The sequence below is a fragment of the Hordeum vulgare genome, chromosome 4H (assembly GCF_904849725.1).
Source record: "Hordeum vulgare subsp. vulgare chromosome 4H, MorexV3_pseudomolecules_assembly, whole genome shotgun sequence".
Classification (NCBI taxonomy): domain Eukaryota; kingdom Viridiplantae; phylum Streptophyta; class Magnoliopsida; order Poales; family Poaceae; genus Hordeum; species Hordeum vulgare.
In genome coordinates, this window is record NC_058521.1 from 598,014,057 (window position 1) to 598,039,475 (window position 25,419).

General features: G+C 43.8%; 1 protein-coding gene across 1 annotated transcript; it reads right to left on the bottom strand.

Annotated features, from left to right (window-relative positions):
* Window positions 1-17,596: 17,596 nt before the first annotated feature.
* On the bottom strand, window positions 17,597-21,420 carry LOC123449925 (beta-fructofuranosidase, insoluble isoenzyme 1-like). Its single transcript, XM_045127295.1, has 7 exons — window positions 21,149-21,420; window positions 20,428-20,436; window positions 19,423-20,291; window positions 19,138-19,296; window positions 18,383-18,627; window positions 18,121-18,211; window positions 17,597-18,019 (listed from the first exon to the last, which is right to left on the bottom strand). The coding sequence occupies exons 1-7, from the start codon at window positions 21,336-21,338 to the stop codon at window positions 17,834-17,836; spliced, it is 1,749 nt and encodes a 582-aa protein (XP_044983230.1). The 5' UTR covers window positions 21,339-21,420; the 3' UTR covers window positions 17,597-17,833.
* Between the last annotated feature and the right edge of the window lie 3,999 nt (window positions 21,421-25,419).

Here is a 25,419-nt window from a genome sequence, read left to right on the forward strand (position 1 = left end):
CTTCTTAATGAGCAACCCAACAAGACCACTCCGAACGAACGGCACATGAGAACCAAGTCGGACTCTGCCAAACAGTCGGCGAAACAGATTTTAGAAATTTTACTTGAAGGTGAAAAGATGCTCGTGTATTTCAAAAAATTCTCTAATTCAAAATAAGTGTTCACAAAACTTCAAATAGTGTGCGTATTTTAAAATTTTCAGGTTTATAAAATGTATTTTCAAATATTGAAAAATGCTTGTATAATTGAGAAAATAAAGCAGAAAGAAAGAGCAAATTTACGGCCCCGCCCAACAAGAAAAAGCTTTGTTTAAAAACAAAATAAATTCATCGTTGTTTAAAAACAGTCTAAACAAAAAGGGATACTGACGTACATCATTCGTCCGTGTCGCGCTTAGACTGGGAGTGGCTATGTACCTCTTGTCAATGAGCCGATCCAAGTAGCTCCGTGCAGGTTACTTTCTCTTTTTTCGTTTGTTCATATTTTTGGAAGAACTATTACGAAAAAATAAAATTGCATATTGTTTTTAAAAACCACGAATTCCAAAAAATTAACGCAGTGGATAACATTTGTTAGTTTAGATTTTTAAAATGTTGGTGACATTTAAAGAATATCCAAAAATTTCAAAAAATGATTATATAATGTAAAAAAGTTTGTGCAACTCAACAGAATGTTTCATACCAAACATAAAAATGTAAATTATGTTTCAAGAAATATTCACGCATTTCCAAATATTGTTTGTATCATACTAAATAAATTTGTGTACACTATTTAATAAAAAGTTTGTTTAGTTGCAAAAAAACATTTGTATCATTGGAAATATATATTTCAAGAGGTATCTGTTTTTAATACACACTCCAATAAATGTTGATAAACATGTGTCTGAAAAAGCTTTAATCATGCATTTTCAAATTATTAACCATGCATATTTTTAATGTATACAATTTTTTTATAATGTGTAAGAAAAAAGTAAACATTAATATATATATATATATATATATATATATATATATACATATATATATATATATATATATATACTAGCAAAAGGGCTCATGCGTTGCAACGGGAGAAAGTAATACCACACGGCACACGCTCTTAATTTATAGAAAATGTCTATAATTTTAGAATTTATAGTTACGATACAAATAAAGATGGTCTTATCCTACAAAAATGCAGTTTAAAATTTTACATGTCTTCTATTTTAACACGGCTTGCCTGTAGATTTAATACGTACAAAGAATCAGTCAAGTGACCTTCAGTTTCATCTATAATCCTGATTTTGTTAACGTGTTCATCCGGGTACCGGTATGAAAGAAAGACGAATAATGACTTATTTATTAAGATTGCATCCTAGATAGTATTTTTATTAAACGTTTAACAGATAAAATAATATCATATTTAAATTCTACATATTTTTCTAATCAAATTCCATGTATAATATGTTAAATTTGGAGTTACGGTTTAAAAGATATGAGTATTTAAAAAAATATTTAATATATATTGCGAGTTTAATGTCATAAACAGTAAGGACTTTTTTGTAAAATTACCTCGACGGGTTTTCCGACGGAAGCGATAGCCTCTTTATTATTAGGTAAAGATAGGTATATATGTATATGAACAGGCCGTATATAGGGAAAATAGGTTCTACCACTAGGTGGTAATTACCTTCGCCTCTATTGCCGTTAGATTCTTTTAGATTCGTGCATTCCTAAACGGATGGAACTAATTAATTTTAAACCCGATTAGTTGTTGGCCGGACCTCCCGATTTTGGTGTTGGCTCCGCACCTGTAGCACAACACGCTGCATCGACTCGCTGCTGAGGAACCAACCTGCGAAATCCGCCGCTGCGGTGGAGTGTGTAAGAAAATATCACGTCGCCTTAATCAACATCAGATACATACATCTAGTACCCCATAATTCTGGCAGCAATTACTACAAGACATTCATTGATGCATACTTTTCACGAGTATGAAGCTAGATATCCATGGTTTTTCCTTAGTAAAACTAGTTGATTTTTGATATGTGTATATGAACAGGCCGGCGGCCAGGACTGTATATATAGATACAATGTGGCTCAAAAAAATAATTATTGGACTCCGTTATCATTCATTGTTGCCTGCTTGGTCACTAGCTTGGTGCTCGGAGTATTTTTTTTAGGACGGTTTACATACAACATACTTCAAGGCGACCCTGCAAAAAAAAACATACTTCTAGTGAGGTATATACATATACATGATGTGTATACATGAATGATAAAATACTATGTTAATTCTATAGTTTTATATTTTTGCAACCAAAAAAATACTCTATTTTTTTGTCCACATACTCCATACCACTCTTGTTTATATACTGCATACTACCTTTCTAGAAATATACTTCACACTATTAAAAAAAGATACTTCATACTCCATTTCAGTCATATGCTACCTTTCTAGAAAAATATATTCTCTGATGTACTACATACTAGATGAAGTCCATACTACCTTAGTTCATATATACTCCATACTACCTTTCTAGAAACATTGTTCAGTGATATACTACATATTCTTTTCTTGCGTGAAGTGATATACTACATACTGTATGAACTAGGGCCGGGGGATTTGTATTGCTTTTCCTATACTCCATACTCCCTCAACTTCCTTTATTGTGATATAATCCTTCTTAGATTAATATATACTCCTGAGATTAGATCTATACACTCACCTCTTCATGAATCCCTTTAACTAATAACTTGACAATTCTTTGTAAAACATGCGTATTTCATTTCCATGACCGGCCAACAAAATAGTTGTAGACATACACATAATTCCAAGACGTGTTAATCCAGTTAACGTGTCAACATATACTCTATCCATTCTACAAAAGAATGATACTACTATATCGGATCGAACTGACTAACGCATGCAACAACTTCAAGCATGCATGCAGCGACAATCAAATGGGTAGTTTAAAGTAGCTGGTAAATCTGCTGTATTATTTAATTGAAAAAACTACTTGGTCACATGCTAATAACGGATTCATGCTCGCACCCGCAAACCCGATCTATCCTATTGCACCGCGAGGCTGATCAATGATGGATACTTAGGAGGTAACTACCACTGCTTATAGATATATATATAGGTAAATTGTTTGGGGCATCTAGGTGCTTGGGCACCTAGCATTTAATAGTTTGCATGCCAATTTATTGGCATTTACTGATTTGGAAAGAATTAAAACACACATTAATTGATGAAGAGAGAATAAAAAAATAAAAGAAAAGAGGTATACATATTTACATGCATTATTTTCAAATCAAGGTGTACATGCATGTACGCATAATGTTTCTCGTCGGTGAATGAAGATTCTACGCATCGATGACCACATATATATATACAGACATTGATTATTTCATTAGGTATTCAAGATAAAATAGTTTTATTATTTAAAACTAATAAATTATGCATCGACTCAAAATCGTAGAAACATACACATGGCACATAATACCTAGTAATAAATTATGTACATACACGGTTATATATTTTAATTATCTATTCTCGGTTGTAGCTAGTAAAAAATTGTATATACATATGCATATATATATATATATATATATATATATATATATATATATATATATATATATATATATATATATATATATACTAATGAAATTATGTACATATGTGGATATGATATACCTACTAACAAAATAATGTACATATGCTGGTATATATACCCAATGATTTGTTCTAATTTGTAGCTAGTGAAAAAATTATATACATACGAGGATATGCATATACCTACTAATGAAATTATATATACGCAGGTATGCATATGCCTACTAATGAGGTTACGTACATACACCGATATATACATACCTAGTAATTTATTCTACGAATCAATACATACTATATAAGGATACAATGAATGTTAATTTTTATTCCCTATAATATACTAGTAAGCATGCACGTGCAACACACGTATGATATGAAACATAACCAAATATTGAATAGATTTCTTAAAAAATGAAATTTCACAGAGTGCACAACACCTAATTCATGAATCATACAATTATTTTTATTATATCATTCTTCATGAATCAACATTCTTCCTAAAAAAAAATAACACACCTTTCTATTGAATAGATTTCTTAAAAAAAATTGAAATTTCACATAGTGTACACACCTAATTCATGAATCATATAAGTATTTTATAATATCATTCTTCATGAAACAAAATTCTTCCTGAAACAAAAATAACACACCTTTGTATTGGATATATTTCTTAAAAAATTGAAATTACACAGAGTGCACAACACCTAGTTTAAGAATCATTCAAGTATTTTGTAATATTATAAAAGCCAACCTGAAGAATCTTTTATCTGAAATTGTTGCTTCAAACCATAAACTCTACAGCTAAAATAACAAAATTTTCTGAAAGTTAAAAGCTAGGTTACGAGATACATTTAGACTTATCAAATAATTATGCAAAATAAAATCACACACTTATGAATTGTATGCTCATGCTATATACTTCCTCCGTCCTAAAATAAGTGTCTCAACTTTGTACTAACTTTAGTATAAAATTGTACTAAACTTGAGACACTTATTTTGGGACAGAGGGAGTATTATTCAATCAAATACAAGTGACAACTTGTGAAAATTGCAAACTTATATATCAAAAAAAATGTTTCAATATGCGGAGGGGTCCAAACTATGTACTCCCATACACCCCTTGTTCAAAGACTGCTTGCTGTTCGAAGACCTAGATAACAAGAAAGAAAACTAATTGAAGATGATTGAGCTGATCTCATACCCGAAGCGTGAATGCCACCTATCATGGCATCGTTTCAATCCCAATTTATGCAGTGAACAGGGATTTGATACACCAGAACATCTAAAAGCAAATACGATTGTCCTATTCATAAATTCAGTTTGCAAGAACCATTTGAAAATGCAGTTTTTAGTGTTCCAAATTATTTTCCAGAGAAAGAATCGGCTGAGATGAACAACAAACCAGATCAAAAACTGCATGTTGACGGCAAGCTCCTGTGACTTGCACGATCAAAATCACAGGCACAAACCTGCTAATGCACATGGAGCTTATGGACAAAGCTTGGATGTAGAGGAGGATGACCATGGTTGCCGATGTGGGAGGACAGGACGGATCTTGGCTGGATCCGGTGACCCTGGCAGTAGGACCACGGGCTCGGCGGTGCCGTCCAGATTAAGGGCGTGCACGGCGAGAGGGCGCCGTCTCAGCTCATCGTCGCTGTAGGTGAAAGAGGGAGACGCCAGCTCCACCTCCTTTTGTCATCAGCTGGGTAGGGATAGGGAAGATGATAGGAGGGGATGGGACTGGGACGTGCTGCCGGCGTCGGGGGTCGCGGTGGGAGAGGCCCGATGCACTTGTCGGTTCTGAAGTGGCGGATGAGGGTCTGCCGGCGGTGCATGTGGTGTGGATGTCCGACCCTCGTCCGGCGGCCAGAGGCAGGTGGCGTAGGTCGCCGCCTTGACGTGGAAGTTAGCGAGCGAGGTGAGCAGATTCTGATTGGTTTTCATTTTCTTTTCTGCCCTTGCGTGATCGTAGGGATTGCGTAGGCGAGCTTCGAATATTCCTCTGCGGTGAAACAGTTCAGCCAACGTAAATTACAAAGTGCACATCAAAGAATAAATTAAGTTAAGGCTAGTTGTTAGATTAAATTTAGTGGGCCTAATCGTACGGTGCCAATCAAACTGTGTACATCTATCGTGTGAATTTAAAAAAGAATTAGTTTGCTTGTTTAATAATAGTATAGATAAAATGATCTGCCTTTTATCACGTGACATGCATGCATGAGATGGTCAAATAATTAAAACCTGCCAAATTACCTATTAATTGAGGCATTTACATTAGTTTCCATATCAGCCGCCAAATATGATCCAACGATGGATAGACAAGGTGCCCAGGCACCTAGGTGCAAAATTGTGTATTTAAAATTTTTAAGTGCGTAAAAACTGTGTTGTTGATGTATAAGAAAAATATACAGTGTATAGAAAAAAATGTAGACATGTGTCAGAAAAAAGGAAAAAGAGAAAGAAATAAGAAACCAATAAAAAACAAAGAACACTAAAAATTTGCCAAATAAATAAATAAAACATATTAGGAAAAACTCAGAGAGAAAAAACTCGAGCCGGAAACACAACAGTAGTTCGCAAGCTCCTCACCGTGCCCAGAGGCGAGAGCCAGTTACGTCTCAGTACAGGCGAAAAATAGCCCCGGCGCTTACACTAGGCCCTGCCCATATTGCATCAAACCCTTGGCTGCATGTGTATGTGTATGTGTATGTGTATGTGTATGTGATCGGTCGACAAAATGCCTCCAAGAGCGGCGAATCGGGAAAGTGTCGCCACCGCTGGATTGGACTACTCCGTCCGCTCTTTTCAATAAGGTGTTTTGGACAACTGATATTGAACTGTTTTGGGTACTGTCTGAATTGTCTAAACATCTTATAAAAATGAGCAGAGTGAGTACTAGTAAACGCTGCGCATGCTCCTAGTCTTAGTGTGTCTGTCCATTTTGGCGCCGGAAACTCTCGAAGGTCCTCCCATATATGAACCTCTGGATTCTTGTGAAGATATATAATGCATGTTGACATGTTTTCATGCATGCGGCACCACTTGTGCAAAAGCGCATGGCACGCTCACGCATGCAAGCAATATTTCCATGCCTCCTGTCCTTTGTAAACTTACGTGCATCCAAGTCATGTTGCTTTCCACCACGATCCAGTGCATCGGCATGTATGGCCTCCAGAGCACCCACCACATCATCTTGTATGCTCAAGTGAGTCAAATCCAGCTACACGTTTCCAGCGGAATCATGTGCACCACAATCATTTTTTATTGAAAGATTGCGGCCTGCACGATTGATTTATAGGAAAACCAAGCGTCTGGCACAGGGCTGGCTGTCTCTAACCACTTGTATGAATGGGATCGACACGCCGATGTGTTTCGACAGTCTCTGGCCGGTGTCCATCCAAAATATACACTCTATTTTTCGCTATTTGATTTGGACTACGGAGCTTGGAGTGGCTGAATTTTGGAATAAATTCGTGTTCAGCATGCATGCCCTCATCCTTGTGGACATTTTCGTCTCATAGAGTTGTAGTGATTGTTCTCTAATAAGCCAGATTTGAATGGAAAAGATTGTGCAGTTAACGCATATAGCTACAAAATCCATAAAATAGGTGAAAGCAAGATCTGGATATCTCGCGGGACCGCATGCACGTTTGCTGTTGAACCACGAGCGTCCGCCATTTTGGGAAATAGATCATGGCCATCTACATCACGCGAGTCTTGTCGCGCGCTGATTTTATGGATTGTTGAACATCGTAGAACTTGGAGCCACACATTGTTAAACTCGACGGCCATAAAATCTCTAGTGCGGTGTACTGTAAAAACTTCATTTCTTGAATGGGCACTACTCAGTGCCGACGCATTGGCCCAATCGTTCCGGCCGGTAGCCGTGCAGCCGTCCCATCCAACATGCAACAACCGTTGGATTTTGCCGCTCACATTATTTTCTTCTTCCCTCGTTTTTCAGTTTTGGATTCGTTTGACACACGATATCTCTGTCTCTGTCACTGTGTGTGTGCGTTTCGGCGAGGCATGGTAACAACCATGTCCCCATCCCTCGTCCCGATGTAGCCGCTCCTCGCAACACCAGCTGCTCGTCCCCTCGTCGTCCTCTAGGCCACCATCCTCGCCTCCCCGTCACACATCGCCGAGGTTCACCGCGACTGGCGGTCGTCATTGAAGCATCTCTAACGGAGGTCAGCAACTTTTTTCACTGGTTGCAGCTCGTCTCGCCACCACCTCCCCTCGCCAATAGCTCATCGGTTGCAGCTCAACACTGTCGCATCTCGACATCGGTTGTAGCTTTTACAGGTGGCGATTGCAGCCATTGTAGTAAAAATTGATATCGGTTGTAGTAAAAATTGATACCCGTTGTAGCAAAAATCAACACCGGTTGTAGCGAAAAAATTCCGCGAACTCGGATTGCAACTCGACGACCGTGGATGCAATTTTTTTTAGTGGACGGTTGTAGCAAAAATCGACACCGGTTGTAGTAAGAAATCCGGCGAACTAGGGTTTTAACTCTGACGAACGTGGATGCAGCTTTTTTAGTAGACATTTGTAGCAAAAATCGACACCGGTTGTAGTGAAAAAATTGCTGACGCGGCCAGCCATACGATAATATTAGATTTAATCCGATGATGCGTACTTGGCCGACCGAAGCGTTCGACCAGCGCAACGGCCCCAAACGATTTACCTTCTTAAATTCTTAGCCACACTAAATTCCCGACGTCCACTATGTTGCTATACTGTGATGGTTGTTTTTCCCGTTACAATTTTATCATAACTAACACTGTACAACAAATGCTTGATGATGTACGTGAAAACTAGTTGCATTTTTATTTTTCGAAGTCTGGGAAATACTGTACACTTTTTATTTTTTATTTTTTCCTAACCATCTGCAAAATACCACGAAAATAATGCAATCTACCAAACACATCCTTAATGACTGTCCATTGTGCTGCCGGGGAAGTACTCTTCGAAGTCTTGAAAGCTGGTGATCTTCTCTCGATTCATGTTGACATGCTTTCATGCATGCGCCTAGTCCATTGCAGCCTGTGCCACCACTTGTGCAAAAGTGCAGGACACTCGCATACATGACGACATTGCCTGCCTCCTATTTACTGTAATCTGCAGTGCATGCAAGCTCGTGCCGCTTTCCACCATGATCGAGTGCATCAGCGTGTATGGCCTCGCAAGTACCCAGATCGGTACTCTCTATCTTGTATGCTCAAAGGTGTCAAATCCAACGACACGTTTCGCGTGGAATCAATTGTGCCTGCATCACAATCTTTCTCGGTGGAAAGATCGCAGCCTGCAACGAGCGGCGGAGCCAGAAACTAAATATAAAGGGCCAAAACATGTTTTATAATGATAGAGGACTCCAAATCATCTAAACCTAGTTAATTTTATTTGATAAATGAAAAATTAGGACTACATATAGAGGGGGGCAAGGCCCCTGCCAGCACACCCTGCCTCCGCCAGTGCCTGCAACGATCGATTCTGTTGCCCCACAAGCCGACTGGTAGGTCAAGCCACCATAACGTATTAGAGCAACTCTAGCAGATCCCGCATCCCGTCGGTCCGTAAAACGCGTTTGCAGTTCGTGTAAAACAGGTTTTGCGGACTGGCCCGGGCTGGCACAGATGCAGACCCCCAAACAAATTCGTAAAAAAATATATTCGCGAAATATACTTGTTTACGGGTCGGCTTTGCGGGGTATGTTCTTTGCGCCGCTGCTTCCCGCATTATCATCAGCCCGCAAATATCAAATACAACATAATTCAACAATCAAAAACAAACTAAGTTATTCGAATCAAAAATAATACAATAATTATCCGCATTACAAATAATTATTCAAAATTTGTCATGAATACAAATACAAACGAATACAAATATAAGTCACTGTCCAGCCCTTTGCCAATGGTGTTCATTGAGATCTTCTGAAGTTGAAAGTGGGTGTCTGTATTTTCAATCTCCTTGTATGTGTGAAGAAAATCTCTAATGCGGTTTGGGTCTCTAGCTGGTTTGACACGGCTACCCACATTATCGTAAAAGAATTTTAAGTTCAATCTTCTCTCATCTTTAAGAATCATATTGTACAGGATAACACAGCATGTCATGATGTTCTTTAAGGTTTTTCTTATCCCAAAAACAAGCAGGACCACGGACAATGGCAAACCTAGATTGCAAAACATCGAATGCTCTTTCAATGTCTTTACGGGCTGCCTCTTGCACCTTTGCAAATTCACATTGTTTTTTTGTTTTGGGTTCTTTTATGCTCTTGACAAATGTGCACCAAGGAGGGTATATACCATCTGCAAGATAGTACCCCTTTGTGTATTCATGCCCATTGATAGTGTACTTGCAAGCAGGAGCATCACCACTAGCAAGCCTAGCAAATAAATGAGACCATTGCAACACACTGATATCATTGAGAGTGCCCGGCATACAAAAAAAGCAATGCCAAATCCATAAATCTTCGGATGCTACGGCGTCTAGCACAATTGTTGTATCACGAGACTTGCGAGAATACATTCCTTGCCAAGCCTTGGGGTAATTTTTTCAATTCCAATGCATACAATCAATGCTACCTAGCATGCCAGGCCAACCTCTCCTCTCGTTAGATGCCATCAATTTCTTTGTGTCATCTTCATTGGGTGCCGAAGATACTCAGGACCGAAGACACGGATGATCACTTTCGCAAATCTACGCACAAACTCAATTGTGATATCTTCACCAATGCGAAGATACTCATCGGCATAGTCAGCCGGAACGCCATATGCAATCACCCGCATAGCTGCGGAGATTTTTTTAAAATGCACTAAATCCCTTTAAGCCCGCGGCATTCCTTCTTTGAATAAAATACCAACAATTTGCCTCGCAAGCTTGAACAATTTTCACAAATAGGGATCGGCGCATTCGGTACCTTCTCCGGAAGAGGTGTGGAGGATATGTAGGGTTCTCCGCGAAATAGTTTTGCATCAACATCTAGTTCCCAAGATGGCGATTCCGAGGAATGCACAAACGCCCGACAGTCGATCCTCGCCTCCTCTTCCGGTTCTCGTCTTCATGCTCCTTCACGGCAAGCGCCATGACTAATGTTTGCTGAGAAAGTTCGCAAGCATGGTCTCAACATCCGAGCCGTCCGAATCGGACGAATCGGATAGTAAGAACTTCTCGCACGGGGTCAACTCCATCTTCTCGCACAGTTCGCAAAAATCACAAAAAAGGGACCAACCGGCGGCGGGTGATCCCGGGCGGCGGCGACGGCGGGGGCGGCTCTTCTCGCCGGATCCGGAGGGGCGGTGCAGCGGCTCGCCTGTAGATATGGCCGGAATCGCCGGCGACGGGCGGGCGGAAGCAAGGGCGGGGCGGCGGTGGAAGGTGGGGGAAATAGCGCGGGCTGAAATGTCCCTCCCGCCAACTGCTTCTCTATGATGCAGGGCACCGCACCCGCAAGGGGGAAACCCGCGTTTTCCCAGATTGGGGTCGGGAATTTGCCGCGCCCCCCAAAAAAATTTTGCGGGCCGGGGCGGGATGCGTGGTCTGATCGGACAGACTTTTCTGCCCCGACCCGCATTTTGACGGTTATTTTGCAGGTCGGGGGCGGATGCGGGGTCTGCTAGAGTTGCTCTTATTAAGGAAAAACAAGCTTCCGACACTAGTTGAGAATACACTTTGGTTTCCGGGTTTATATGCATTATGTATGATGATTTTTAATAATTAATTAAAAATTAAAATAGTTCTGAAATATTTTTTAGATTAAACTTGATTTTGTTCTACACTAGTATATAAATTTTCACGAAAAAGAAGTTTAGATTGAATTCTGGACAAAAAAGACAAAATTTATTTGTTATCGGAGGTCACTATTCATACTATTTTAACCGATTTTATTTTTAAAAAGAAGTCAAAATGTTATTTTCTTTTTGTGGAATTTTTTATAAGTATAATGAAAGGTCAAGTTTATTTCGAAAATTATTTTAAAAAATTTAAACATTTTGTTAAGTTGCTAAATTCCTTTTATATATAAGGTGCATATACACCCAGGTACCAAAAGTTTCCCTCCGCTGTCCGTGGGATTTTTTCACTGTTTTGATCCTTAAGACGTAAGTTCATCACATAACGAACTCGGTTCGAAAGTATTTTACGTTTTGACCCTTTTGAAAACGCCATAGTCCGTGGCGTTGCAGGTCTTAGGCCAAACGCTAGTCTACTGGACGTTGCAGGCCTCATGTGCAACGCCAGCCTACTGGACGTTGCAGCCCTTAGCAGAAACACCAAGGGGGCTGGCGTTGCAGACCAAAGCAGAAACGCCAAGGGGGCTGGCGTTGCAGACCAAAGCAGCATGTCGTGGGCCGGCTGGATGTCGTCGCTGCGTTCCATAGTGGGTCTGCAACGCCAGGACTGTTGGCGTTTCACAATCGGCCTGCAACGCCACATTAGACTGGCGTTGCAAGAAAGAAAAAACGTGGACAGGCGTGTCACTGTAGGGCAGCAACGCCAGCACTGTTGGCGTTTCACATTGGGTCTGCAACGCCACGGTAGTCTGGCGTTGCGGAAAATAGAAAACGCCACGGTAGACAGGCGTATCACTGTAGGGCAGCAACGCCACGGTAGACTGACGTTTCTATGTGCGTCTGCAACGCCACGGGCTCTGACGTTTCAAAAAAGATCAGATCGTGAAATAGTTTCAGTCAGAGTTCATTTCGTGAAATAGTTTCATCCCAGGGGTCAGAATCGTGAAAAAATCCCTGTCCGTGCTGCTTGTATGCATTGGATCGACACGCTAATGATTATCTAAAACTTTCTGGCCAGTGACTGTCGGCTCAAGAGATCGAGCAATCATACGGTTATCGTACATCGGTCCAACATCTTTTTACATAAGCATATTGTTGGCCTATAGCATTCTACTGTTGCCAAATTGTTGATAGTGTACTTTTTTATCAGACTGTTGGTGTTTGATTGTGTGCTTACTAAGAGCATTTACAGTCAGACCCCGTGAAATAATCCTTCATATGTCTGGGGACGCGTTCGATCAGTGACCGGATATGAAAAAAGGAAAAAAAACTCAACTGGACCCCTCATATTGTTCCTATATATGCATGGGCTTTCCACGAACTCTCATATTTATCTCAAATATGGAAGGATATGAATGCTCGTCGACGGGTCCGGACGCCCCGATCAGTCCGTCACATAAGACACGACCCCACCCCACACCACCTTTTTCTTTTCTTTAATTTTTTTTTCTTTATCTCTCTTCCTCTCCATCAATCACATGCAAGTGATCGGACATATAAGGAACAGAATAAAAAGTATGGCTGCGTAAACGGATAAATAGAAAACACGCCTGGTCATTGACCTAACGTGTCCACGGATATTTGAGGGACCGAATTTACAAGTTTCGACTGTAGATACTCTAATTATGCAGATATCGAGTGTTATTCTTAAAGTGTTGTATCTGATTGATGTTACATTTTAAATTAATAAAAAAGTTTTTATCAATAAATATGATGATAATATATAAAATCCATGGAAGAAATAAAATACTACCACTAAGGCCAACCAAGATTTAGATATCTCGCTGAATCACATACATGTTTGGAGTTGAACAATTAGAGCATCTACAGCTCAAGATTGCAGATATGACTCTTCAAACGCCCGCAGATATGTCCGAGCACCTTCGTGGATAGTAATCGGACATGTATCAAATAAAAAGAACTCTATCCAGACATCTCATATTAGATTCTCAAATTCAAACAAAAGCATGCAAACGGAAAAACCTACATGCTACGTAGAAACCTAACTATTATTCCTCATCGGAGATTTTGACGATCTCTGTGCTCTCTAACGGATACATACACGCCTGGCCATCTCAAACATGGCCGACACCTTGACCTCATCCTGGATGCACTCTAGGATGGCACGTTGCTCCGCCATCTCCTCGGCTTGGGTGACGACGAACACCGCGTCCACCTCTACCATGTTGAAGCCTGAAGCAGGTTGGTCTGTCTCGTTCTCCTCTGCATCGGCCATCTCTATCGGCTCCGGTAGCTCCTCATTCGGCTCCTCCTCCTCCTTCCTCGACTCCGGCGATTTCGGAGGCAGACCCGTGGGGATGCGGGCGGTGCGCCTCGCCTGGATCTCCGCCTCGATCTACATCCGGCGCTCCGACGTGAGCATCGTGTACATGGCGATCCTACGACAAACCATACTGACGTCGGAGAGCGTGGGAGAGAGGGGAAGAGGCGACGTACGGGCTCATGTGACGGCAGAGAAAGGAGGAGTTGGATGTACTAGGGTTGGGGGACGCGGGAAGGCTTAAATAGCCGAATTTGGCATCGGGCGGCGAGCAGGAGCGGCGTCATGCGGCATTCACACCGCGCCGACAATCAACGCGTCCGCCGGACCGTCGGATTTCTGGGCGACTGCGCGTGGGGCTCCATCGTCATGCGGACATGACGGGCGTGTCCGGATGCGCCCCGACTCCTCCATATTCATCTCATATTTGGACCGGATATGAGAGACGTCGGTCAACACGGGTGTTTAAGACCCGTTTGAGGGGCCGTCTAGGCCGACTATTTATGATCGATCAGTGATGGCTTGTCCAGACATTTCATACGAGCATGAGGAATTCGGTTATAGATGCTTTTAGCATGTGAGGAGCAGATGACTATCAACATGACGTGAGTCCTGTTGCACGCTGATTTCATTTATTTGTTACTTCCTTCTTTGTTCTGTAAAAAGAGTTTTGAAATTAATTCTAACTCCCTCATGATAAAAAAGGTAATAGGTCTCATAAAGAAAATAATTCTATTTAACCATTATACATTGCGAGCATGAGGGAATAGAATAATAGCTAATTCCGTGTAATTGACCAAGCTGCTAAAGTAGCTAATGTAGTGATAAATCATGTCAATAAAATGGATCCTAATGAAAGTCCATCGTTCCCAATCACTAGTATCAAAATGAAATTATATTATGAAACGAAAGAATGAGCATGATGTTAAACAATGTCTATTGGAGCTAGGGCTACATGGCACTCTGTTATTGAAAACCCTAAAATTCATCAAAATGCATATTTTTAGATTTCAATTTTTTTTAAATACAGATATACATGGAGGCATAACATATATGTGTGCAAATTTTAAAAACAAAATACGTCGAAATAAAGTCTGTGCAAAAAAGAGAATTTTATGACTTTTTAACACATGATACTATTCATCCCAAAAGTCAATGAATTTGTTTTTTTTTGCACAGATCGCATCTTAAAGTATTTCATCCTTATTTTTTGCATCCATATACATTTCATCCTTATGTACTTGCATTTTTTTTAGATTTTTTAAAACCGATTTTTTTTTTCAAAAATAGAAGGTGCCATAGAGCCCGAGCTCCAAAGCGCCCTACTCGGTATGGAGTGAGTATTTGTGGCATGCAAGTTGCCAACTTGGAGCTAGACATTGACCGACTCGAGATAACATTTGAGGGACATGAAGTCATGAAGCCAGCACAGGATGATGCATCCGCTGGCCGCTCGTATAATTATTGGCACGTTTATGTGCATGATGAAATCTGGAGCTGCGTCCACTTGACTTGCGTAGTGGAGCCATCGATCGCATTCTAGCTGCATACAGGTAGTTGCCAGTTTGGGATCTGACGCACTCAACAGCTAGCACTGTTCATGATAGCTGGTCGTCTCATTTAGAGCGTTGAATTTTACTGCACATTATAGCCTCTCCAAAGCTGATCCGTAAAATTTTGCTCTCACATCTGAGCTAACCGAACGAAGTTCATACAAACTAACTGTTATTCATCAAAAAGCATAAAGCATCCATACATAGCATGTAAGTTAAGTCTAGTTCAACAATGTCTTAAGTTCGACAAGATTAACCGGATGTCTAACAAATATCTCATCAGCGGATCATGTCATTCCACCTTGCCTTCAGTTGACGAATCACGTTACACAACTTGATGACGCTGGTCTAGATAGCATACCAACGATACGATCTCACATTGCGTTCTTGAATGATGTATATGTCGTATGACACAATGTGATTTTGTGTGTGAAACAATTCATGCACTTGCTGTCAGAAGGCCAACCCCCTCTGCTTCTACCTAAAATTCATGGATACGGCCAACCACGCATCGCACAAGAATTAATCCTCCATGATCGAGTATCCCGCCATCCTTTGCACTCTAAACAACGACTTGACATTCGAAAATAAGCTCAATGGCATTAGATCAAACAACTGCCGAGTGTGGTGTCCGACATGGAGGTCGTCGATCGGAGGGGCGCGGGAGGGGGGGGGGGGGGAGTGTACCTGGGTACAAACGGTTTCAGGGTAGACATCGTCGTCGTAAAGGCCAGCGAGCGCATCGGTTCGAGTTGTTGACGGCTGACAATGCCTCCGTGGCGGTCGGAGAGCTACAACGAGGACAATGAAGGTGAAGGGTGCGAATACAAAGTAAGGGGAAGAAAGGGCAAAGTGGAAATGGGCTAGACAGAATCACAATGTAGAAATATGGGGTAAAAAGTGAATTTTTTCACTCTATAATTTGACTATTTTGCACATGTTTAGACCTAAAGTTGCACATGTATATTCCACCTCTAAATTTGTACATGATAATGTACGACTTTTTTGATCGCAACTTGTCTTACAATTTGTTGCCACCTGTAGTTTCAACTACTAAATTACACATGATGTATGCGCTACCGAAACAATAAATAAATAAACACATTTTTGTGCAGTGCAGTTCGGACATTGGTGCGATTCGGTCATCACCCATTTATTTTACTTAATATATGCACCTTTTTGGGTGTGATATTGTATGTGCCTTTACATTACATTTGTTGTTAGTCACAGGCCTGATCCGTCACCTGGAGATAGCTACATATAGTACTTCTTTTCATATTGACACGGGCGCCGTCCTCCGTACCTTTGTGCTTTGGCTTTTCGAACTTAATCACGATCATGTGGTTATCCCACTACCAGTACTACATAAACCTACCACTTACTTTTTTCAAAGATTCCAACTGATGATACTTTTGTGCCATGTTAATAAGGGTTAGTCTGCACCACTTATTCACAAATAATAATCCGCAGCACTGGTTGGGCTAGCATAGAAGCTTGTCGTGCACCTGTACCTTGTGCATCTTTCTTTCACAATCTATACTCCATCCGTTCCTAAATATAGGTGTTTTTAAAGATTTTACTACAGACTACATATAGAACAACAAGAATAAATATACACTTTAAAATATATCTACATGCATCCGTATGTAGGGCGTACATGAATCTCTAAAGAGAGTTATATTTAGGAACATAGGAAGTAAGAGTATCTACAGCTAAAACATGCAAATCCGGTCCCACAAACGTCCACGGACACGACCGTGACCGGGTATGTCCGTTTTGAACCCCTATTTTTTCGTCCGCGCAGCCACACCTCTCATATTTTTTCTCATATATCCGGTCTCTTGCACGTGATAGGTGAAGAAGAAGAGAGAGAGAAAAAAAGAATGAATAAAGAAAGAAAAAAAATGATCCGGTGTAGGGTTGCATCCTACGTGACGGACTGATCGGGCGTGCACGGGCCGTCCGCAAACACTCATATCGTCCTTATATTTGAGATATATACGAGGGGTGTCGGTTAATTCGTGAGTTTGAGATGAGTATGAAGGATTCAGGTGGGTCAATTTTTTGTGATCTGTCAATGATCGAGCGGGCTGTCCGAATGTTTGAGGCGGATTTAAGGTGTTTGGATGTAGATGCTCTAATAGGCATGCATACATTAAAAAAAAAGTGCGCATCATATTTTTGTTTGACTTTTACCAAATGGCCAAAGAAGGTTGGTGAAGACATCAACTGCTCTTCCAGGTGCTTCTGGCTTCACTGAGAAAAGAGATTTGTAAACAATTAATTGTGCTCATGTCGTCATAGTTGAGTCAGGTTAGCATCATCGATCTCATCCGTTGACACAGTACAAAGAGACACCGGCGGAAATAAGAAATGCATTAAGATCTTATAATTATCTTTAATAACAGTGTGGAATCTTCCTGTTTATTCGTACATCACGTGTTGGAAGCCATCAACCGCACAACAAATTCCTCTAACCACTTCTACGTGCTCAAAGAGGCCTTCAGACGAGCAATTAATCACTCATGTGTTGTAAATCGACATCGAACGGGACAACGATGCCTAAGCCAAAAACGAAACCCCCAAGAAAACATGTAGTACAACTTAGGCGCCATTCATCATGGGCTTCTTCATCTCCCACGCCTTGAGTTGGGATACCTTGATATCCGTCTCCCCATTGTTGAACACGTAGAGATGCGCGTCTTTCCCGATCGCCATGGACGGGTACACTCTCGAGAGGATGCAGGTCTTCCCTCCGGCGCCGAAGCTCTCAACCACGGAACGGTCGATCTGAAAACACAGAAATGAATGTCGGTCAACACATGCGATTCTAGCACCCCCATCCCATGGAAATACACCGGTCAAAAACGATGTTGCTTGGTACTACGTACCAAGCTTCTCAAGGAGATCTTCCCGGATGAAATGTCGGTGTCGACGAACCCGGCGAACGTCGGCTTGTATAGGCCCGGGGTGAGAGATGATCTGTGGCCACACACACACACAAAGGAAATTGGCTAAGTGAGTTAAAATGTAATAGCAACATCCCCCTCCTATGGATTTACACTTGAAATCTATGGAGAGAGATTGTTTTTCATCGAGTGAGAAGTTGAGGGGAGATGAAAGGGGATATTGGGTGGGTGGAATCATGCATACTTGGTGGGGTCACTGCACATGAGGACGAGGGGCTTGCCATATCCATCCTTGAAGACTCTGAAGAAGACGGCGGTCTTCTCGGCAAGGTCGGCAGAGGCCAGGACCCAGAGGCCAAAGGGCCCAACCCCGCCCTTGGCGTCGGCGTTCTTCATCCCGCACAGCTTCTGCGCGTCGTTGGCGTAGGCCGGATCGAACGGCTCTGCCTTGTCCAGGCTCGCCACCTCGAAGCTCACCTCCACGTCAGACTGTACGTAAAAAACAAGTCCATCGATTACTATAGTACTATATATCAAAATTAGAAGCTTGTTTGGAAATGAAACTTGGAGTGCACGCATGCAGGAAGTGATGTACTCTATGTATCTGGATCAACAAGATGCATCCACGGCATTGACGGGCTGACTTGTTGCGTGATTTACAACATACATACATAGGTGACAAAAGACCGTTCATATCGTGTGGGCGGGTGAGGATGATGGATGCAGATATACGTGTGAATGTAAAACATATATAGGAGGGTAGCTTGAAACCAACCAACCAAGCAAGCAAGCAAGATCTAGCTAGCGAAATCCGGCCGTGGACCAGAAGCTGATGCCGATGCTGACCAGGACAAGCCGGAATTGGGCACGCAAGAAGAATCGACGCATGGACCAGAAGCTACCTAGACAGCGACCAACACTGATGGCAACAATGCTACGTTTGCTTGTCTAGCTATAGTAATATATATTAATCCAAATGCATTCTTGTGTGTTACTGACCTGGTAGGACTGTAGGCCAGTGACCTCAAAGTGCTGGCCGGGCTTGACCACCTTGTCACCCACGCTCACAGCCTTGCCCCTCAGCTGCTCCAGCTCCTCCACCGGCCACTGCAGCAGCTGCTTGCCGCTCGGATCCAGCCATATCTTCCTCGGGATTGCCTGTACATCCATCCATGCACACCCAGTCAGTTCAAACATATACGTACTATTTAACTGGACATTGCTAAGGAAGGACGACGATGCAGCGAGCGGAGCACATGGTAGAAGGGATTGGTTGGGACGTACGTGGATGCCGGCCCATCCCTTGGCGTTGTCGTGGGCGACGCTGTCGGACTCGTTGGCCCAGCCGAGCAGCACGCGGCGGTTCTTGGCCGGGTCGTAGAAGGTCTTGGACGCGTAGAAGTTGCCGTAGTCGTACTGGAGCCGCTGGTAGACGTCGCCGGTGGGGTTGTCGGGGACGTACCGCTCCGTCCTGTTGTTGTAGGTGCCCACGGTGTAGTAGTCGTAGCGGGTGAGGTCGAGACTGTTCTTGAGCACGTACTTGTAGTGCGGGCCGAACTCGGAGGCGTCGAGGCCGCCGGGGTGCCCCGGCTCGCGCACCGGGAAGAAGTCCGGGCACTCCCACATGCCGGTCAGCGCCGAGTGGAGCGGGTGCTTGGCGCGGACCCAGTGCTTGAAGTCCCGGCTCCGGTACAGGATGGCCATGCCGCGGAGCGTGCCGGGCTTGAGCCCGCCCACCAGCATCCGCCACAGCCCGTCGCCGGCGTGCCAGGCGGTGGTCGGGTCGCGGAACTGGGTGGCGTTCATGCCGGCCTCCGGCACGGCGATGGGGTTGTACCCGGGCTTGACCCACTCCCGGAGCAGCGGGTCCGAGGGGTCCTTGGGGAAGGCGATGTTCTGGATCTGGTAGTTGGTGCCCGGGCGGTCGATCCCGGTGTAGAGCATCGCCGGCGTGCCGTCCGGGAGGATGGTGGCGGAGCCGGACCAGACGCCGTACTGGTCGGTGGGGATGGAGGGCTTGATGGCCGGCTCCAGCGCCATCCAGTTGATGAGGTCGCGGGACACCGAGTGCGCCCAGATGATGTTGCCCCACACCGCGCCCTTGGGGTTGTACTGGTAGAACAAGTGGTACCATCCCTTGTAGTAGAGCGGCCCTGTTCATTGTTCCAAGATTCATCATCACACATCTCAGCTCAAACCTCCCAAAACATTCATGCAAATAGTGACAGATCTGGGTGGGCAACAGTACAAGACAGAGACAAGTACAAGAAACGGGTTGCAAAGTCGTACCATTTGGATCTGGAATCCATGAGTTTAATTCGCCGTCCCAGCAATCGCAATCAGACACACCAACAAGAGGCAAGGAAAAAAAAAACAAGCTAGTTAGAACCAAGCATCACAATAAGCTCTACGTAGTAAACAAAACAACAAGTCTATAATATTAACATATATACATATATATAGTAGTACTGCGTAAATACAGATCGGACGTAATATTATATCCGGAGCAACGATTCGTGTCATGGTGATCTGGACGACTCCATCGTTGTCGGCTACTACGAAATCTTTGAACCTGCAGCTCGACTTTTCTCAATGAAACAGCTGCATGACTCCCTAACGACCACGGCGAGAGAGAGAGAGAGAAAGAAAGCCATCAATTTTGACACGCCCTCGCCGGCCGGCCGGCCGGGCTGCAATCTTTTGCTGGTCAAACTAACACTTGGCTACAAACTCGCCAGAAACTAAGCAACTACTCTAATTTATACTACTAGTATGTCTTATCTTTCTTGAATTCTCAGACCTATCTGCTGTCTGTGATGTTGTATCCGCCCCCATGACGAACAAGACACACATCTAAAATAAGCATCGGCATTACGGACATGTATCTCTCTATCTATGGCCCGACATGTTCTTGCTACATATTATGTGTGTATTTATGAACGATAGGTATATCTTGCTTGAAGACAGAGCGGAGAAGATTCAGGCAAGTTCGGCAAGAGCAGTATCTTACCGTTGATCCAGTTCATGGGGGGTTGGAAGTGGTAGCCCGTCCGGAGCAGGGGGCTGAGAATGGAGGCCGGCACGGACGGCGTCGCCGCCTCGGCCTCGAGGCTCCGGCGGACGTCGTGGGACGCGCCGGCGAGCTGCAGGAGGAGCAGCAACGCCAATGGCGCGACCACCCACCATTTCGGAGTCCCCATTGCTTGCCCGCTTGGAGTTAAGAGGGGGAGGGAAGACAAGGGAGGGTTGGGGGAGACAGGGATGGATGGATGGATGGATGGATGGCGAGAAGAGCACAGCAATGGGGGAGTTTATATAATACTCGGGGTTAGCGCGTACGACCAACTGGATGAATTTTCTATGCGGCATGTGATTGGTGGACGCTGCTTGGAATTTTGCAACCGATCAATCCGCAGTTTCGTTTTCAAATACGTATGAGAAAAGTGGTACTACTACCACTACCACTCCATCCGGTCAAGTCCACAAGGCATGGTTTGCTTGTTACTCTATGTTAACATTTTGATGTTTGATCGAGCTTGTCGATAAAAACATCATTATCAACGGTACTAAATAATATCACTAGATTTGTCATACTCCATCACTGCACTTATACAAGACCACCAACATTAAACGAGACAAAAAATAATGATGTTTTCTTATATATAAATAATTTATTTAATACTTGCATGCATGCATCGCCGGAGGACTCCAATGGCCAAGGTGTGACGGCTGCCACACCTTAATACAGTACAAAATTGTGTTTATACTGTTAGAGTTTAATTAACATGTGTTAAATTATGGGTAATCTCCCCTTGTAACTGCCATCTCTCCCGAATAGATGCCTCTTCATTGCATCTCTTCTCCTTGTATATATATCCATATTCATCTAATGAAAGACAAGAGGATTCATTCTAACACGTTATTAGCACGCTCTCCATCTGAGCGATTTCGAGATCGAGAAGAACACGAGGGAAGAAACAGTTAAAAGTAAGAAGAAAACCAGTCGCCGACGCCCGAGCAAGCCCATGGCTACAAGGGATCGCTGCGTCTGGATCGCGGCCTCCCACATCGCGGCCACGGGCGTCGCCTCCGCGTGTCTGGCCCGCAGAAGCCCCTGGCGTCCCGCAGAAGCCTCTCCTGATGGGGAACGTCGCACGGGAAACAAAAATTTTCCTACGCGCACGAAGACCTATCATGGTGATGTCCATCTACGAGAGGGGATGAGTGATCTACGTACCCTTGTAGATCGTACAGCAGAAGCGATTAGAGATCGCGGTTGATGTAGTGGAACGTCCTCACGTCCCTCGATCCGCCCCGCGAACAATCCCGCGATCAGTCCCACGATCTAGTACCGAACGGACGGCACCTCCGCGTTCAGCACACGTACAGCTCGACGATGATATCGGCCTTATTGATCCAGCAAGAGAGACGGAGAGGTAGAAGAGTTCTCCGGCAGCGTGACGGCGCTCCGGAGGTTGGTGATGATCTTGTCTCAGCAGGGCTCCGCCCGAGCTCCGCAGAAACACGATCTAGAGGAAAAACTATGGAGGTATGTGGTCGGGCAGCCGCGAGAGAGTCGTCTCAAATCTGCCCTAAAAGCCCCATATATATAGGAGGAGGGTGGGGGACCTTGCCTTGGGGTCCAAGGGATCCCCAAGGGGTCGGCCGAGCAAGGGGGAGGACTCTCCCCCCCCAAACCGAGTCCTACTTGGTTTGGTGGGAGGGAGTCCTTCCCCCTTCCCACTTCTCCCTTTTTTTTTTCTTTCCTTTGATTTTTTCTCTCTTGGCGCATAGGGGTTTGGTGGGCTGTCCCACCAGCCCACTAAGGGCTGGTGTGACCCCCCCAAATGCCTATGGGCTTCCCCGGAGTGGGTTGCCCCCCTCCGGTGAACTCCCGGAACCCATTCGTCGTTCCCGGTACATTCCCGGTAACTCCGAAAACCTTCCGGTAATCAAATGAGGTCATCCTATATATCAATCTTCGTTTCCGGACTATTCCGGAAACCCTCGTGATGTCCGTGATCTCATCCGGGACTCCGAACAACATTCGGTAACCAACCATATAACTCAAATACGCATAAAACAACGTCGAACCTTAAGTGTGCAGACCCTGCGGGTTCGAGAACTATGTAGACATGACCCGAGAGACTCCTCGGTCAATATCCAACAGCGGGACCTGGATGCCCATATTGGATCCTACATATTCTACGAAGATCTTATCGTTTGAACCTCAGTGCCAAGGATTCGTATAATCCCGTATGTCATTCCCTTTGTCCTTCGGTATGTTACTTGCCCGAGATTCGATCGTCAGTATCCGCATACCTATTTCAACCTCGTTTACCGGCAAGTCTCTTTACTCGTTCCGTAATACAAGATCCCGCAACTTACACTAAGTTACATTGCTTGCAAGGCTTGTGTGTGATGTTGTATTACCGAGTGGGCCCCGAGATACCTCTCCGTCACACGGAGTGACAAATCCCAGTCTTGATCCATACTAACTCAACTAATACCTTCGGAGATACCTGTAGAGCATCTTTATAGTCACCCAGTTACGTTGCGACGTTTGATACACACAAAGCATTCCTCCGGTGTCAGTGAGTTATATGATCTCATGGTCATAGGAATAAATACTTGACACGCAGAAAACAGTAGCAACAAAATGACACGATCAACATGCTACGTCTATTAGTTTGGGTCTAGTCCATCACGTGATTCTCCCAATGACGTGATCCAGTTATCAAGCAACAACACCTTGTTCATAATCAGAAGACACTGACTATCATCGATCAACTGGCTAGCCAACTAGAGGCATGCTAGGGACGGTGTTTTTGTCTATGTATCCACACATGTAAATGAGTCTTCATTCAATACAATTATAGCATGGACAATAAACTATTATCTTGATACAGGAATTATAATAATAACTATACATTTATTATTGCCTCTAGGGCATAATTCCAACATCTCCTTCCCGGACGAAGCCACTCCTGCGGTGTGGCTACCGATGGCGCTGGATGTGCCCTTCGCGCCGCAGGATGCGGCCACCTGCGCCGCGCCGAGCGCCTGTCCGTCCGGCCGCCTCCCTGCGCCGCGCTCCTCGCCCGACCGCCTCCCTGTGCCGCGCCCCACGCCCGGCCGCCGCCCGCGCCAGGACGTGGCTGCATTCGCTCGCGCTTGACCGCGCCCGCTCGCGCCAAGCCGTGGTCAGCCCCGCCCGCCCCGCCATGGCCTCGCTGCCCGCCCTTGGTCGTGGTCGCGCAGGACCACGCCGTGGCCGCCTGGCCTTCTCGGTGGTTCCTCCTTAGAGGAAGACGAGGGTCCCTCCCCCCGTCGCCGGTGAAGCACCTGCCTTGATAGGGTCAGGACGGAGCAGCGACGCTTCGAGCACTCCCATGTCGTCCGACAGAAGCAGACGGGGGAGGTTCAGATCGAAGCCATGGGCGGCTGTGGTTGGTAAAGCATCTGCCATGACGGCCTCCGCGTGTGTTGGTCTCGGCCGCATCGCATTCCCGAGGATGGATGCTACTGGTGATTTCTGTGATCGCTCTCTCGCTCTCTCTTACCTGACTTGTTGACCAGGCTAGTGCTATCGATGGTGCCTTAATTGGCCCATGTGCAAGCAAGGGTACTATGCCACCAACACTCCTTTATTTGCTTAATTGCTTGGAATATTCCATCTTTTAGCAAATTAGTGTTCTAGCAGCACTTCTAGCAGTGATTTATTCCTGTTTTAGACTTCTTAAATTCGGTACATTTATTTTAGTACTGTTTTCTGTTGAGTATTAATGTATTCCAGATCTCAAGTTGACGTAATATATGTCCACGTTTATCACGTGTCGAGATTAATTACGTCCATTTGTAATTGAAATTTTAATCTCTTGCAAAGATAATATGAGTACCTATGCAGTACTATTATTTCGTTGAATACGAGATATTCCGGAATATTTCTATGATGTATCTAATTTCATGTTAAACACATGTTGAAATTAATACGTCTTTTTGCAATTGAGATTTTCAATTTCTTGCAAATAGAATCAATTCATCTTCATTGAGCCTTTGGCTTGATACAAGCAAGAATTGATGTGCAAAATCCCAAGTGTTGTTTTTCAAATTGATGTTTTTGGGACCATAAGGTAGTGTGTAGATCTACTGCTTTGCAGATTATCACCACTACTGATAAAGCCTACATTTTGTCGTTTCGATATTATGTTTGCTTTACAAAATGCTCTCCTACACATTTTACTAATTCATGACATAAGGCATTACGAGTAAGTATCTACT